The sequence below is a fragment of the Malus sylvestris genome, chromosome 15, assembly GCF_916048215.2.
Source record: "Malus sylvestris chromosome 15, drMalSylv7.2, whole genome shotgun sequence".
In the NCBI taxonomy this organism is placed as follows: Eukaryota; Viridiplantae; Streptophyta; class Magnoliopsida; order Rosales; family Rosaceae; genus Malus; species Malus sylvestris.
Genome location: NC_062274.1, coordinates 9,662,032 through 9,679,164, shown reverse-complemented (window position 1 = coordinate 9,679,164; position 17,133 = coordinate 9,662,032). Strand labels below are relative to the sequence as shown.

At 38.0% G+C, this 17,133-nt stretch overlaps 2 protein-coding genes across 5 annotated transcripts; one reads left to right on the top strand and one right to left on the bottom strand.

Annotated features, from left to right (window-relative positions):
* The first annotated feature begins 830 nt into the window (after positions 1-830).
* Positions 831-12,541, top strand: LOC126602867 (histone-lysine N-methyltransferase ASHH2-like). Of its 3 annotated transcripts, none has more exons than XM_050269704.1 (19): positions 831-1,054; positions 1,228-1,288; positions 1,447-4,580; positions 4,722-4,929; positions 5,342-5,508; positions 5,731-5,807; positions 6,263-6,394; positions 6,471-6,587; positions 7,218-7,310; positions 7,451-7,528; positions 7,835-7,891; positions 8,661-9,393; positions 9,481-9,536; positions 9,838-9,917; positions 10,085-10,167; positions 10,289-10,368; positions 10,559-10,638; positions 10,982-11,043; positions 11,215-11,732. In XM_050269704.1, the coding sequence occupies exons 3-19, from the start codon at positions 1,448-1,450 to the stop codon at positions 11,292-11,294; spliced, it is 5,316 nt and encodes a 1,771-aa protein (XP_050125661.1). In that variant the 5' UTR covers positions 831-1,054; positions 1,228-1,288; position 1,447; the 3' UTR covers positions 11,295-11,732. The 3 variants fall into 3 exon arrangements, with proteins under 3 accessions (XP_050125661.1, XP_050125660.1, XP_050125659.1); XM_050269703.1 differs by having other exon boundaries at positions 832-1,054; positions 4,782-4,929; positions 10,998-11,043; positions 11,215-12,541; XM_050269702.1 differs by having other exon boundaries at positions 832-1,054; positions 10,998-11,043; positions 11,215-12,541.
* A 683-nt stretch (positions 12,542-13,224) lies between these two features.
* LOC126602868 (glutathione S-transferase TCHQD-like) lies at positions 13,225-15,311 on the bottom strand. 2 transcript variants are annotated; one of them, XM_050269705.1, is made up of 3 exons: positions 15,181-15,311; positions 14,221-14,478; positions 13,225-13,977 (listed from the first exon to the last, which is right to left on the bottom strand). In XM_050269705.1, the coding sequence occupies exons 1-3, from the start codon at positions 15,282-15,284 to the stop codon at positions 13,383-13,385; spliced, it is 957 nt and encodes a 318-aa protein (XP_050125662.1). In that variant the 5' UTR covers positions 15,285-15,311; the 3' UTR covers positions 13,225-13,382. The 2 variants fall into 2 exon arrangements, with proteins under 2 accessions (XP_050125662.1, XP_050125663.1); XM_050269706.1 differs by having other exon boundaries at positions 15,102-15,270.
* Between the last annotated feature and the right edge of the window lie 1,822 nt (positions 15,312-17,133).

The following is a 17,133-nucleotide window of genomic DNA, read 5'->3' as shown; positions in this document are numbered from 1 at the left end:
AGATTCAAGTCGTTGAAATAAAGCTAATCAACTTCAACCTGTGTAGATGAGACAATTCTGGTGGCAAGGTACCACCAAAATTGTTGTTTCTAAATTCCAGCTCAACAAGAAATGGCAGGTTGCCTAGGTGGGGATTTGAAGAGCAGCCTGGTTTGTGCTGAAGTTGGCTTGTCCTGCTACTGAACCTATTTTTAAGATAGGTATGTATAAACAAAATTATTGGACCAGTAGCAACAAAGTTGCCAACGAGGGGAAACAAGTTATTGCCATTGTTGTGCGCTATGAACCAAGAAATTAGAAGAAATAGGAACTCAAAAGTAGTCTTTTAATCTATTGGGAAAATGAATCTTTGGCGACAATTACATATTGTCAACCCGGTAAGTTTAAAAGTGTAATGAATTTTATGGTTTTTTATTTTTTGAATGGGTGTAAAGATAAATTTACATATTTGATTGGGTTGTGAGGGTGATTTAGGTAGTAAATTTGGGTTTAAAGAGATATCAATAGTTTAATTAAAAATTATATAGATGTAGAGAATAAATTAGGTGTAATAACATGTTATATGAGTTCAAATAAAATTTCGCAAGAAAACCTTAATTTAAAAAAAGAAAGAAACCCTTGGAGAATAAAAAAATAAAAAGAGTAGGGATATTCCGTAACTGATAAACAGTTTTTGGTTTCCGTGAATGGGCAAAAGTACCCTTTCGTATGGGAGAGATGTAGTGCGAGTAAACCTGTACCCCCTATCCCACAAAACGCAGAGGATGAAGTCGTTTAGGGGGGCAAAACCGTCCATCAAAATTGATAAAAAGCCGTCCTCCCGGTCGGAGCCTCCCTCTCCTCTCCTGTTTTATCTGGTTTTCCTTTTTCCCCTATAAACCGTTTTCGTCCTCCGTACCTCCACCACCAACAGGCCTCTCTCTTTCTCTCTCTATATCTCTACCAAACGAAAACGAAGATACAAAAATTTCAGAAAAAAATAAGAAAATCCGAATTTTGCAGTAATTGAAGAAAATAGGCCTCTTTCGTGTATCAGTCTCTTCTTCCTGCACAGGTTTGTGATTATCCAATTTTTTTTTTTTGCTGTAATTTTGTTTTTATTAATGTGTGTTAATTTTTATGTTTGTTTGTATATATGTGGATTTGTTTAAGCATTTGTATTAACCATTTGTATTGAGTGTGTTGCATTACTTCGCCAATTTTGAGATTTGGGGTTTAATTGTGCAGTGGAAGTCAAGGGAATGCGATTTTAGGGTTTTCTATCTGTGTCCGGACTGCTTTGGCTAAGGTAATTTTTAATTGGGAATGGAAGTCAGAGTTAGGGTTTGATTTTGAAGTGCATTGTATTGGGTCGGGGGTAATTTTTTGTGGGGTTAAATTGTTTTGTTGTTGATCATATGTGCTTAATACAGTGTTTGAGTTAATGGGTAAATTTGCTTAACATAGGATGGCTTGTGGAAATTCGGTTTTGGTCGAGAGTCTTTTGCCTGAGCCTGTCACTGAGCAGCAGATGGGCTCAGAGATCTTGGTGCAATCTGTTTCTGAGCAGCCATCCTGCTCGGAGCCTTTACTTGATTCTGATGTTGACCATGCCAGTGTGCCAGATGGGGCTCTGGGATTGTCTAGGAATGATAATGCTGGTTTTGTGATCTCTGGCGAGGTTACAGAGTCATGCAAGGTTGATAGAGATGGTTTCGTTGGTGAGCATGAGAATGCCAATGATTTGGATCTGCGAAGTAGGTTGAACGGAGATTGGAGGCTCAATAGGTGTTGCTCGACTGAGAGTCAGAGTAATGTTGATGGTTCCAATAGGGAAAGTGATGGGACATGCTTGAAGGAAGGTGGGCCTGAACTTGAGGATGGATCTGCAGCTTCAGTTGGGGACTGTGACATCCCTTTGGAAGTCATATGTCAGATTGGTTCATCAGGAGACGGTGTCCAACAGGATGAGCTGAGAGATGATAAGAGTGTTAGTTGTCTCTATTCTAAAGAGGTTATGGAAGTTACGGAAGAGAAAGGTGACATTTCTCTTGAGATTAAGAATGATAATTGTGAACCAGTATCTCCTTTGCAGGGTGGTGAAATTCCCTCAGAACTAGCAGAGATGGAAGCTTGCAGTAGTCCCCATACAGAAGAGAAGGGTTTCAACATCTTAGCGGGTCCCTCTTTGGAAGCTGCATATGAGGAGAGGGTTGTTTCTGGTGGGATAGAAGCTGATTTGTGCAACAAGACATCACCTGTACGGGATGTTGGGATGCATTCAGAAGTATCATACGCATGTGGTTTAGTGACCAATTGTGACAATAAGAATGAACAGATGGATGATAATGGTGTTAATGGTCCAAGCAGCCTCTCTACTGAAAGGACTACAGAGGTTGTTGAGATGAAAAGTAATGTTGATACATGCACTCAAATATTTCCTTCGCAAGGTTTGGAGAGAGCCTTGGAAGATTTACATATGCCTGATTTACCGAGTAGTTGTGCCCAACAGAATGATCAGAGTAGTGATAAAATTGCTGATGGTTCCTTGGTAGAGAGGTCTATAGATATTCTGGAAAAAAACAGTGATTCTATGACAGATTTAGAGGCTGTCATTCTCACCCAGATGTCTCCTGTAAAAGTTAATGTCTACTATTCTAAGGAAGGTCCCTCCGAAATAGCCTCCAACTGCATTATTGAGAAGTCTGTTTCTATGCAGTCATGTCAAACCTTAGGGGTTGCCAATAACAGCGTCAGTGGGCTCTCTACTGATATGGTTGTTGATATGAAAAGCAATACTAATCAAATATGGCCTCCAGAGGGTTGTGAGAGGGCCTTTGAAGGTTCAGATGTGTCAGATTCACTGAGGGTTTGCAGCCAAGAGAATGGTCAGAGGAACGATAAGGTTATCGATTTTGCGTTTGCTGAAAGGGTAACAGACATTTTGGAAAAGAAAAGTGATGCTACAACCGACACGAAGGTTGAAATTGGCACCCAGATCTCAGTAATGGAGGAAAAAGTCTCCAATCTGAATGAAGGTTCTGGTGGACTATCCCCCAACAATATTCATGAGAAGTCCGTTTCTTTGAAACCGTTTCAACCTTTTGATATTGTCAAAAATGGCCCTTCTGAGAGTGTGGATGTGCCAGATAATAATGATTCCCCTGGTAATATTGATTCTAGCATTTCGTTGGACTGTTCTGGAGAGAAATATCATGAAGGAATTGATAATGTCAAAGTTGGTTGTGTTTCTAAAACCAAATTTCCTGACATTGTAGCATTGTCTTCTCGAAGGAGTGGCCGAAGCCGCAAGACTAACACAAAAAGGGCTCCAAGGAAAGGCAGAAGCACATCTAAAGAGTTGCAACCACTTGGAAGCCTTGAAACTGTCTTCAAGGCTGCTGGAAGGAAGAGAAGCTGCCTTTCCAAACCAGCTCGATCTTCTGTATGGGGATTATTAGGGAGTGTAACACAATCTTTTGAAGAGAGTAACAGGCTTGAGGTCAGTCAAGGTAAGAGTCAAGTATCACAGAAACGAAGGAGTGGACAAAGAAGTGGACAACGGAATCAGAGTGGTGCTGGTGGAAATTCACAAGGGTCAAGGGGCAAGAACCGTGCGTCAACTAACCGTGTTCGTTTGAAGGTTAAAGTGGGGAAAGAATTTTGTAATAGTTCTCTCTACATCACAGTACCTGAGGATGTTGATACCTCAGCATCTGCAAATTCTGTTAAAAAAGGGGATGGAAATGAGGGCAATTGGAGAAAAGAAGCTACTGTTGGGGAGGATAGAACTTATCTGGATGCTCCTGTTCTGGATGTTGATCTGGCTAATAAGGACTTTGAGAGTGTTGTTCTCACAGAGAATTCAGCTGACAATGTGATTGATAATTATCGTACGGTTCCATCTCATACAGTTGCTGTATCTTCTGGAGGATCATTTGGGACTAGCTTTACAGATCCTGGAACTTCACCTGATTCTGAAATTATCAATATCGTTCCAGATGCAGATGTTGAGGCAAGACAGCAAGAAGATTCTCATGGTGATGTTTTAACTTCTGACAAGGTTTTGGCTGCTTCTGGAGACTTTATTAGCACTAAGAGAGGGAATGAGAAGCATAAAGTCCCTCATGCAAAAAATTATGTTTGGGAAGGTGGTAAACTTTGTCCAGCAAGCTTGAATAAAGAAATGCAATCAGAACGAGATGGATGCAGGCAAAGTCTGGATTTTTCTTCTAGTGAGATGCGCACTTCATCCACCTGTGCAAATGCTTCGAGCAACTCATCAAGTGACAAGGAATCATCTTTGGAGGCACTGCACTTGTCAGGAGAAACTGACCCTGGAATTTCTGGAGATGTTCTTAAAGTGGAAGTGGGTGCAGATAATCTTGACGTGGGCTTAGGATTATCAAAATCACAATCCTCAAAATCTAAGGGACTGAAGCCTCCCAAGGGCAGGTCCAGAGCCTGTGGCTCAGCGAGCAAGAAGGGTAATGCTCATAGACTGACGGAAAACCGGAAAAAGTCCGCTAACAAGAAGAAAGTCATGGAAAAGGCTGATGGTGATCAGGTTTCATGCGAAGTGGCAAATCTCCCAGAATCAGGTACTTGTTTGTTAGCAAAATGTTTATCTCTATCCTATTCTATATATTAATATGTCATCCTCTTCATCATACAACTTTTTTATGTTTTCGATATTTATTATATTCACGCTTGAGCTGATTTTACATGCATGTATGGTGTAGGCAATCACTTAGTGGACAACAATAGAAAAACCAACTCTGTTAATGATGCTGAATGTGTAGGCGTTCCTAACTCGGACATGGTACCTGTTAACATAGATAAGCAGTATTTACCACCGCGTAATGCTTGGGTGCTCTGTGATGATTGTCATAAATGGAGGCGTATACCAGCTGAACTTGCAGACATTATAGATGAACAAAAGTGCACATGGTAAGCATTTCATTTTTATTTAATCATGTAGAAGCCGTTTAAGGATACATATTTCGTTATTGGTTTCCAATGTTTGTGTAGGATCATTAGAATTTAGCCAATGACACTGTATTTATAACAATGTTTTAATTATTAGGCTAAGCGGCTTTGGCTCTGCTTATAAAAGGGGTATTTGACACTTTATGATATCTTTTGTTGATTGCAATGCTTATCGATTTATTTTCTATCCTTACTTTGTGCCTTGACGTAATTAAACTTTATCAACTAATAAGTTATGTATAGAAATATGTGGTTTGTTCCTATTACAGTTATAATCTCTAATATATTATGGGATCCCTGTTCTTAAGATTATTTCATGGACTTTAAGTCTAATATTATCCTCATTTTATTAATGTTTGATTTTAATTTGAAGGACCTGTAAAGATAACAAGGATGAAGCCTTTGCTGATTGCTCAATCCGTCAAGAGAAGTCAAATTCAGAGATTAATGCGGAGTTGGATATATCAGATGCCTCAGGTGATGAAGATGCATCCGTCACCCGATCAAAGTACAAAGAATTGGAATGTCGACGTCCAACAGGTATGTGCTGTCTATTTATGATATAATAAATTGGGTTCAGCTTTTACTCTCTCTCTCTCTCTCTCTCTCTCTCTCTCTCTCTCTCTCTCTCTTCTCTCTCTCTTGCTCACACACACACACACACACACACACACATACACTTGTTCATGCTCACACACATAAAAAATTTACATATACTTGAGTTATAGTTCTGACGCTTTTTTGGCTTTCAATGCCTTGCAGTTTCCCAACAGAATGTTGCAAGCATAAAAATTAATCAGTTCCATCACCGTAGCCGTAAAACTCAGAATATTGATGAGGTTTATACACGACTTAATTTTTTTTCATAACCTGATTATTTTAGTGTTTTATGTCTGTTGTCTTGCAGTCAGTTCGAGTAGATTTGAGGGGAAAAGAGTAACCCTCTGATGTCCCTGGTGACAATAAGAAACGAGTGGACTCATTTTATATGGGATGGCTCACACTTGGATAAATATCATATACATTGCTGGTCAAAGCCTTGATTGAATAGAAACTATCATATGGAATTGACCTGGGTCTCACTGCCCCCTAATTATTCTTGAATTCCGCTGAACATACCCCATATTTTGAAAGCTTTTCATCTGTTATCTGAAAATGTGCATGATATCTACAAGGCTCTAGTCATAAATTTGACTTCATCAGTTATGTTTGCTGCAAAAATCTGATAAGAGTTATGGATTTTCAAACCAGCGTATATAGTTTTCCTAATCTGTTTATGTTTCTCTATTTTCAGATAATGGTTTGCCATTGCAAACCGCCTTCAGATGGTCAGTTGGGTTGTGGAGATGATTGCCTGAATCGAATACTTAATATTGAATGTGTAAGAGGAGCCTGTCCATGTAGAGACCTCTGTTCAAATCAGCAGGTATTTTTTATTTTTCTTACAGAAAAATTGTGTTGTTGTATATATGGAATGTTTTTGTTAATATGTTTGCTTACAGTTCCAAAAACGCCGATACGCCAAACTAGAGAAGTTTCGAAGTGGAAAGAAGGGTTTTGGCCTCAGGTTGCTTGAGGATATATGTAAAGGGCAATTTCTTATTGAATATGTTGGAGAGGTAAATCGACAAACTTTATATTCTTTTTTCAGTTTTGGTTAGTTTATGCAATTGTGAATCTTGTGTAGGTATTTAAAATCTTAGGTACTTTGGTTGGTAATCAAAGCTAAGTTTATGTTCTAAGTTTTTACCCATCTTTGGTATGCCTCTCACTTGAATCTCTCTCAAGGTTTTTCTTTCCATTACTCTTCTGTGGTATATAGATGCATTGCTTGTGCAGGATTCTAGAGCATAAGAAAACTCACCAATTTATGAGATAACGTGAAAAAAAAATGACAAAATAAGGCACAAAGCTTTTTTTTTTTTTTTTTAACCTTTGGTTCAGCAGAGAGAGCTGATCTTGAAGTGATCTATAGGAAGAAATTCTAATACATATCTATGAGTGGATTGGTGGAGTCCTGTGAGGGCTTATGTAATTGTTATGCAAAGAAAAACAAAGTGAAATTGGATTATGGCAAAAGCATTAAAACATTCCACGGTGGTTTTAATTTTTCTGCTCTAATTGTTGGTTTCAGTGTTTGAACTTTGATTGTGTGTGTTTGCATGCTTGTCTTATGTATGTTTATATGGCATGCTTGTGTTATGCATGTTTATATGTATCTAAGATCTCTTACTACATCGTCCAAGCAGGTGCTTGATACAAATGCTTACGAGGCACGACAAAAGGAGTATGCTGTGAAGGGTCACAGACATTTCTACTTCATGACATTGAATGGCAGTGAGGTTTGTGTTTTTCCTGATTTATCCTCACATTTACCTTTTCCTTCTGATATTTTATCAGCAAACTTGCGATCAGCGTGGAAGTTTAACTTGCTAAAATGTTGCATTTTATATTGATATTCATGAGTGTTCTTTTATTTCAGGTAATAGATGCATGTGCAAAGGGGAATTTGGGGCGTTTCATTAACCATAGTTGTGATCCGAATTGTCGCACAGAAAAGGTGAAGTCGCTTTTCTGCAATTACATTCATTTTGTGTATGTACAAGCTATTGTAAAGACTGTAAAGTTTAGGGGCAGGGGTTTGTACATGAAATTTCGAAGCACCCTTTCGGTTATTCTATTACCATGGGCACTTATATCTAAAATTTGGCTTTCATTTTTTGTTTTCTTGTTTTTGTATTGTATTACACAACCTCTTTCATGTGCTGGCTGCTTAAGTGTCATCCTTGGGAAGCTGCTTTCTTTTGATTTACTTTTACTCGTTTCGTCATAATCTTTAACTTTTTTTTATTTCTATTGTCAACAGTGGATGGTGAATGGAGAGATTTGTATAGGACTATTTGCATTGAGAGATATAAAGAAGGTAGCTTGCACCTTCAAGATTTACTTTCATCTCTTTAATGTTTTGAATGCTTGAATTGCCCATAAGTCATAACTGCAAGTCACATGGCTTACGGCCCTTTATGAGCTGGAAAAATCAGTTTTGAGTTTCTGATTTGTTCATCTATAGTATAGGACAGGCATATCCTGACATTTCTGTTTTGGATCTGTACGACAGAGGGTTGACCTAGGTCAGGGTAGTGTATATGCTGTACATTTTAGGGACTTTACTATCATTTCTACTCATAAGCATGCTATTCATGAAATTAATCCAGATCTACTGTGGTATGCAATTTTAGGTTAAAGCTTTTTACTGGTCACCTCTTGGAGAATTTATTATTTCAGCACCCCTGTCGACTCATCAATGGCTCTTGCACAATTGACAGTTTTATTGCTTGTCCTGAGTGTAATCTAGTTGTCTGGAAAGAGTATATTTTATGGTGGCCATTTGCCAAATCATGTAGTTATCCCTTTAATGTTGGAGACTGATCCACCTTTTCGATGGACTTGCAACTTGCAAGTGTCCCATTACTAGTGTTATGTAGACATAATTTAAGTGAAAAAAAGGATCTAGAATTAAAATAATCCAAAGGGAAAACAAAAGTACCCTTGAATTTTTGGGTTATGTCTAGGAGCCTGTTTCCCTGCATTTGCTTTTGAAGCTGTTATTTTTAGCTATATTTTTTCTTTTTCATTGCTGTGTGTTGATAATCGTCGTTCTGTATATATTGGCCCATATTATTATATTTCAGGGTGAAGAGGTTACATTTGACTACAACTATGTAAGGGTTTTCGGAGCTGCTGCCAAAAAATGTCATTGTGGTTCATCTCAATGTCGGGGTTACATAGGTGGTGATCCTCTTGATACCGAAGTCATTGTTCAAGATGATTCAGATGAAGAATATATGGAGCCTGTGATGATCCCAGAAGATGGTGTATCTGAAGATAGGTCTGACAATACGTTGCCTGCAAATAAAGTAATTGATAATACAACAGTTTCTATTGGGGAATTGGAGTTCACCACACAAAGAGAGGAGTCCATGAATCGATCTGATTCACTTGTTTCTCACTTACACGATTCATTGGAATTGAAGCACCCAAGACAGAAACCATCTTCTGTCCCACCAGTTGAAACAGAAGATGTAGCTAGTATACCCATACCTGCTATTGAGCAGGAAATTTTTGGGGAAAAGGAGACTACAGAAAAATCCTCAAACTCCTCTGAAAGACTAGAGACTACTCCAGTAAAACTGCTTGGCAAATCGTTATCTGATGGCACTGACAGTAACAGGAAGTCCAAGTCTGGTACTATTGAAGTTGGACAGGTTCCTTCCAAAGTGTGTTCTAATGTGAAAACTTCCAAATCAACCAGTTTTGTGAAGAAAAGCAAAGTGAAGATTACCCCAAGTGGAAACAAAATTCAAATGGCAGCCACCAAATCTCTCGTGCTATCTATCAAGCCCAAACGATTAACAGAAGGTTCAGGTTAGGGATTTTTTTTCATCTTGATTTATTTAGAGTTAGAAGTAAGGGATTCGTTGATTGATTGAGGCTTGATGCAAATGGTTGCAGTTGAGGAGAAGCTTAACGAGCTGTTGGATGGCGACGGAGGGATAAATAAACGGAAAGTAAGTGGTAGCAATGGAGGCTAATGTGCTTCATTTTGTGGATTCCTCATCACATTTATTCCATTCTCAAATGGGCCTGTATTTTATCATAATACACCTTTCATTGTTTGGCTATATTACTCAAATCATGTGTCTTGTTCTGTCTCTGCTACTGAGCACGCTGCATCCGATTTTCTTTTCAATGTCAATTTTGAAGCATATGCCTTCTTGAAGCATTTACCATTGACAGCTTTTTCTCTTTTGTCTATTATATAATTTCTCTTATATTGGTAGTTTATATATGCATGGTATTTTCTTACAGGATTCCACTAAAGGCTACTTGAAGCTTCTGATCCTTACCGCTGTATCTGGTGATAGTGGCAGTGGTGAAGTAATTCAGAGGTATATTGAAATTTTTTACTTCATATTGTTGCCTTTGTTGTAATATTAGCCACTTTTCAAGCTTCATAAAATGTTATAGTTTCTTCTCAAAAAAAAAAAAATTATTGTCGTTGAGGTGAAGTTTGTAGTTAACTCTCTCCATTAAAGTCTTTTTTCCTTTTTTGCAGCAATCGAGATCTTTCTATGATCCTTGATGCGCTTTTGAAAACAAAGTCACGGATGGTTTTGATTGATGTAATAAATAAAAACGGTGTGTACCCTCCTTTTTGTCGCATAGCGTGCTAACTGTTTCCCCTTTTGTTGGTATCAAATGAATTAATTTATTGTGCCCCCATTTGCTTCAAATGGTTGAATTTTTTTTTTTTTGTTAGGTTTGAGAATGCTACACAACATAATGAAAAAATACAGAGAAGACTTCAAAAAGATACCAATCCTCCGGAAGCTTCTGAAGGTGTGTGCACTGGAAACTGTTTTAGTTATATGGTGTTTTTTTTTACTCCAGCTGTAAAATTGCCCGTGTTTCAAGTATTAGCTGTGTGTGTGTGTGTGAGAGTGCCTTCAGGGATTCAAGAAAAATGTGATAAAGAGAACATTTCTTTATCAATATTTTGGTATTCAGCTGACTAATATTATTTTCGCAGGTCCTAGAGTATTTAGCTATGAGGCATATACTTACATCAGAGCATATTACTGGAGGTCCTCCCTGCGCTGGAATGGAGAGGTAATTATTTGTTTCATCCTTAAATTTAGTTATTGATTTGTTATAATCACGTTGCTCTTTTCTTCTCCTTTGTTGGGGTGGCCTGTTTGAGTTTGACACTGGAAGTTGGTTTTAGATTTAACCGATGGCATCGTTTCGAAAAGGTTTTCCAGTTGCTTTGCTGTTTATGTTGAGAAGCACTTCCAATATTATTACATCATTTTTAGTAATATATTTGGTCCCAAGACTTTCACTCAGTTGAACACTTCCAGCTGTTCAATTTTTTTCCTGCAAATTGATATCAGTACTCGACTTTAATGCAAGTAAATATAATCTCTTAGTAATCTTGCTTATTTCCTGATAGTTGTATTTCTCTGCAGCTTTATGGAGTCAATGCTGTCACTGACAGAACACGAAGACAGACAGGTCTAGTTTTGAAAAATCTGTGTAGATTACTTGATCACCTATTTTGTTATCCTCTTTATCGAAAAAGTTGCTTAGGCAGGCTTCTTTTGATGTTTTGTGTCATACGTTGGTGCATGATACATCGACGAATGAATATAACCTCTGAGTCTGAATCAGTTGAGGATTCTACAGGTCCACCAAATAGCACGGAATTTTCGAGACAAGTGGATTCCCAGACCTTTCAGAAGACATGGCTATGTAGACAGGGTTGATAGCAAGATGGAATTTAACAGAGGTTCAAACTCCAACAGATTTTCCCCATCACATGATAATTGGCGTGATCAAAGTGGAAGGTCTACTGAAGCTATAGATAGTGCCAAACAATCAATGGTTTCAACTTCTGTGAGTACTGGCGTCCAGGAGGTCTCTTCTGCACCTTGTACGGGTGGTGGCCCTACCAGTGAGACAAAAGTTCGCAAGCGTAAAAGCCGATGGGATCAACCAGCAGACCCAGATTCAAGTTTACTTCAGAACAAAGAACAGAAGAGCGAGTCTGGATTGCGTAGACAGTTAGCACCTAGTCCATTGCCTGGGATAGGTGAAATGGCATTGCATCAGGATAGGGTGAGTGGAGAAGATGGAACTTGTTCCAGCAGTGTGCATGGTAACTGTCAGCGAAATGATGGAACAGAGATGAACCTCGACGATCTTCCTCCTGGGTTTGATGCCCCTGCAATACCATCTTTTGCTTCGTCATCAATTTGTCCTTTGAAGTGTCCTGCTGCTCCAGTGATAGGGCATCCACAGGAGAAATTTGTTTCTCGCTTACCCATCTCGTACGGAATTCCACTGTCTGTCATGCAGCAATATGGGACACCCCATCTTGCTCCTGGGATACCTTTTCTTCCTTTCCCACCATTACCCTCGGTGCCCCGTCACAAGAAAGGCCCTTCACCTTCTCATCCCATCAATCATGTGGCAGTTAGTCAACCTGCAGAAGGACAACATGACAGGTGTGTTCCTGCAACTTCTCACTCTAATGATAGCATTCCTAGCACAACTGGTGCCAATCAGGCAGAGTTTAACATTCCATGTGTAAACAACCAATGTGCATCTAAGCGGCCGAGAGAATTCTCGAATGATTTGGGAAGGAGATACTTCAAGCAGCAGAAGTACTGGAATCATAATAATGATAATAATATTAATACAAAATTTGGACCCCCATCTTTCGGGGACAGAAACGGGTGGGGGTGCAACGGAAACAACTCCCAGGGTGGGGCGAACAGCAGCATAGGCGTAGGAAATGTAGCAAATGAGCATACAAGTTCATTTTATGCAGAGGATTTAAGCTATAGGGTTGAGAGAGCTGGAAATAATGCCAGTCAGCATTCACAACACCATTGATCAACATTCTTTCATAGGATGAGGCTGCTTAGCTTATTTGCTTTATACCTCAAATGTGTTCCACAATTCTTTACTTTCCCTTTTCGGGTTTATTTAAATGAAATTTTATTCGATATTCAAGTCTTCGAATGAAAAAAATTGCTCCCGTATGGTCATGTGCTCTTACAGGTATTGATAATTTTAATTTATGTAACATTCCCATATTGATTTATTGCATTCTTTGTACTCGGCCTCGTTGTTTTAGGCCTCCAAGCTGAGCTTTATGGCTTTCGATCTTAGCGTTTTCTGGTGTTAGCAGTACAATACTGATATGATTTATGAATAACGTTTTAAGATTATGAAGACTTTATTAATGTTGTCCATCAAGTTTAATTTTAGTTTCAGTTTTCGGTTTCCCTCTAATCATGAGCTGTGATCTTATTACAAGTCTGTGCATCTCTGTTGGGACTTAAGAGTTAAAATTTTGAGTTTTTGATTCATTCATCTGGTTAGGTGAACTGTGTTCAGCTTTTATTTGTCAACATCGAATGATTAATTGTTGAGGTGACGATATTCCTAATTAATCATGTAATGGTCTGTGGGTTAAGTTAAAATATACAGCCGTGTGTGATGGGCTTGGAATACTTACACTTTGGCATCCCAATTGTGTGTAAAGTTTGACGCTAGCTCAACCATTGATGATGACAAAGTTACTTTTAATGGATGTTCGATATCAAATTATTGCTGACTAATTGTGTTACTTCACTCAACTCCGATCCCCATTACCGTTGTATAAAAACTAAAAAATTCATGCCATGATTTACAGCGAAATGTTTATATTTGTGATGTTCGGAAGACCTCAAACTAGCTGAGGACTTATAACACAAATAAATTTTTATGCTTCCAACCCGAAAATATACATACATTTGAATTAACATTTTTTTTTATTCTAATGCAACTGCGTGGTTTTTACAGCATCAAAATCTCCTTAGAATGGTTCTGATGTGAACAAAACACCAAGTTCTAATAAATGTTTTGTGCTTCCTCCACCCACTGAAGTGCTTCCCAATCACCTTCTTATAACTAGGCCTCTGCTGCACCATAATCCAGTATTTAGCCGTGTTCGGCCGGCCATCTATGTACTCTTCCTTCAAATTCAAGAGCACTAGCCGTGCCAGCACAGGAACGAGCATCACATCCGCCATGCTAAACTCTTCCCCGGCCAAATAAGCCGATTCGTTCAGCTTTTTTTCGACTTGATCAAGAAGTCTTATTAACTGTTCCTTGCTCTGGTTCAAAACCGCGGGGTCTTTTAACTTGTCTTCTGTCTCGTACACTTGGACTAACTTGGCGTGATAAGCAGCAGCTAGATCAGTAGCTTCCGCCATTCGAGCAATAATCACCTGCCTTATGAACTTATACACATAATCGCGGTGCTTCTTTGGGATGTGAGAAAGCGTAAAGAACTTGGGGTTCCATTGTTTTATTCTGTGCATCCATGCAGTCACTTCTCCGCCACTTGAAGGGACGTTCTCTTCCCCTGATGAGACTAGTGCAATTCTTTCCACATACCTGGATACACAAATAGCAGTTTAAAATCTTCCCTGTTTCGAATTCAACATGTTTTGGAAACAATAACACGTTGCTTGAAGATCGAAAGAGAAAACTGTAAAGGCCAATATACTCGAACGCTATTCAATATTCATTATTATGTTTCACTTTTACGACACAAATCTAAAGTGAATTCTAAATCGATAGCATACAACTTATATAATACAATATTATCAGACTGTGTTAGTGAAGTGTGTAACATACTGAATGATCTCAATGGTGTTGTAAATGATATGGTGCCCGTTCTGGAAAACCGGGAGTTTTGCACTCGGATTCCTCCTGAAGAATGAGGCATCCATGTTCTTGACCGTCACGGGATTGACATGGAATGATGTGTAATCAATGCCTTTTTCCTCCAAAGCAAGTCTCACTCTTTGGCTATCCAATGAGTAAGGATGGTGATATAACTGCATGGTTGAGAAACCGGGCCTCTCTTCTGTTTCGTCTTTCAAATGCTGGGCTCTGCAAATTCAACTAACATGTTAATCAAAAGCGAAACTTTAAACAATGTGTGCATATAAGTAGATGATATTTTACACCAGTTTTCTTAGCAGACAGGTAAACGAGTTCTGCCGATTGCTACCGAATTTTACAAACAAGAAAAAAAACCAAGCTTGGATTTCACATTGCAAACTTCGATTCCAAACCCTACTAACGAACTGAGCCCGACGGATCAAAGTACATCAAAAACACCACCTTAATCAATTCAAAAGACAAAAGCATATCAATTGCAACAACAGCCAGCAATTCAGATTTTAACCAGACCATGTCTGATTGTCTATGGCAACTCAAAATTTAGAGAATTAAAAGCTCAAACCCCCAAAATTCAAAGTTGAAGCTTTCTAAAACCCCAATGGAACACATCCAATGGAAAAACTATACACTTCAGAAATTTAAAAATTTTCAAAAAACCAACTGGAAATTCAAAACATAATAAAAAAAATTAAAAATACAGTCAAATTCATAACATAATCAACTTCTGCACCCAAAAAATAAAAACATTGCCAACAAAAACAAGCAAGAATATCACAATATTAGCAACAAAAACAATGAATTGAGAGTAAAAGTAGTGATTCAGAACATACCCAGAAAAGCAGAAGATTGATTAGAAACAAAGATACTAAAACCAGAAAGAAAATTAACTATTTGGGTTGGGAATTTTACAAGTTTGTAGGAACCAGAAGGAGGAACTTGACCTCTCCTCTCTCCAGATGGATAAAAAGGCTGGAAAGGGGGAACATTCGCAACTGTGAGGTACTATAATCCATGCTTCCAAAAGTTCCAATTGGAAAGTGGAACACAACTATTTGTACTCTTACTCGCTCGAGTAGGAAGGATTGGTGTACTCGCTGTCAGGTACCGAACACGCGTCCACCTGCACAATTTCCCAGTTTACTTACCACGATACTTACCGTGGTCAACTTGTCCAACTTTTTGGTCGGCGCCTCCTTTCCTTTTCTTTATTATTGAATGAAGAATGTTACGACCACTGTTCTAAAATTCCCGCCTAACGCCGCGTAAGCCCCGCCTAGACGCTAGGCCTCAGCCCACCTCTTTGATTAATGCCTAGGCCCCAGCTCACCGCCTAGACCACCTAAGCACCCGCCTAGACCCTCCTAGGTTGCAACTCACTTAGATAGAAAATACATAACTTTCATTTTGCATTTTGTTTTTTTCCAATAAATTGTAAGAGACTTGTTGCATACTTGAATGAACAAACATTATATCCTTATTTCACATGTTTTCATTATGTTCCAATACTTCATGATATATATGCATTCTATTTTGTAGTTTATGATGAAATTATATATATTTCAAGTAGAAGCAAACACTTATTTACCTGAAATATGATAGATTTACTTAAATCTGCCTAGTCCGTCTAGGCGCCCGCCTAGCCGCCTAGGCGCTAGGCCCCAGCCCGCCGTCCGACTAGCGCCTAGCGATTTTTAGAACCTTAGTTACAACTCTGTTAAACGAATTTTTTGTCACTTCACAGTTTAACATTATTTTTTATGTTTTATTATAAAATATTCTATTAAAACCATGAGATGTCAGAATATAAAAATATATAATCATGACCATAAAAGAATATTTTTAAATTTTCTATAAACAATATGAAAGTGTCACAATAAATTAGATAGTCAAAATTAGAGTTTAGGTGTCGAACACTCGAACTCATCACAAGGTAAACATTAACATTATCATCTTTAATACAGTTTTGAAGTAGTGGATTCGGACACTTACGTGCAAAGTTTAACTGATACTTCAGGACTGTCCTTGTGAAGAGCACTGATTTATTATCGAACAAGACTTGGCTAATGAACAATTCAGCAGCCACTTTTGCTTATACCTAATTTCGTGTGGATACGTGTTCAAATTTTGATTTTTTTGATCAGGAATGGCTGCTTCCTTTATTATCGGTTATCAAACAAAGATACTTCGATGATCAAGTTAGTAAAACTTTGTAAGTTGATCTAAAGCAATAGGCCTAGGGTTTAAAATAAGCCTCTAAAGGAAAGGATTCCATTTTTTATAAAAAAAAATTGGGAATTAGTTGTGGGGTCCACACCACATCGAACTTTAACAATCCGAATTGTCTATTTTTCAAGTTGCACCTCATCCTTGCAAAATATTAGCAAACTTAGAAATATTTATGACATCTAATTGGGTTTAAAAAAAATTAATGAATACTTTGTATATAAGAAACAATGAAATTTTATCTTGATAATTAAATAGGCAAATGATTTCAGATTGAATTAAATTTTTGCAATGATGATCTATGAGTCGAGATTTACAAAATAGACGATTCAGATCGTTTGATGTTCGATGTGGAGTGAACCCTACACCTAATCTCTATGTTTTTGAAAAAAAGATAAAGATTCCTTTGCATAAAGGGTCTGAGGGTTTAAAACTTTAAATATAACATACCCCTTGAGGTTAAGAGGAAACCAATTTGGGATGTCCGAAAACAAGTAACCTCCTAATATCGGAAAAATAATTAGTAAACTAAATAGAAACAAATCTTCAATTAAAACTAAAACAAACAATAAAACATGTTTTAGTGTCCTGCAATGTCTCTTTAGTTTTTGTTTAGTGTCAATTTAGTAAAAGCATTGT

Coding starts and splice junctions, on each gene's coding strand:
- LOC126602867 (XM_050269702.1), top strand. CDS start 1,448: ATGGCTTGTGGAAATTCGGTTTTGGTCGAGAGTCTTTTGCCTGAGCCT. Junction 5,808..6,262: donor AAACTCAGAATATTGATGAG/GTTTATACACGA, acceptor CTCTATTTTCAG/ATAATGGTTTGCCATTGCAA. Junction 9,537..9,837: donor GAGGGATAAATAAACGGAAA/GTAAGTGGTAGC, acceptor ATTTTCTTACAG/GATTCCACTAAAGGCTACTT.
- LOC126602868 (XM_050269705.1), bottom strand. CDS start 15,284: ATGGATTATAGTACCTCACAGTTGCGAATGTTCCCCCTTTCCAGCCTT. Junction 14,479..15,180: donor CTTCTGGTTCCTACAAACTT/GTAAAATTCCCA, acceptor TTGAATTTGCAG/AGCCCAGCATTTGAAAGACG. Junction 13,978..14,220: donor AACACCATTGAGATCATTCA/GTATGTTACACA, acceptor TTGTGTATCCAG/GTATGTGGAAAGAATTGCAC.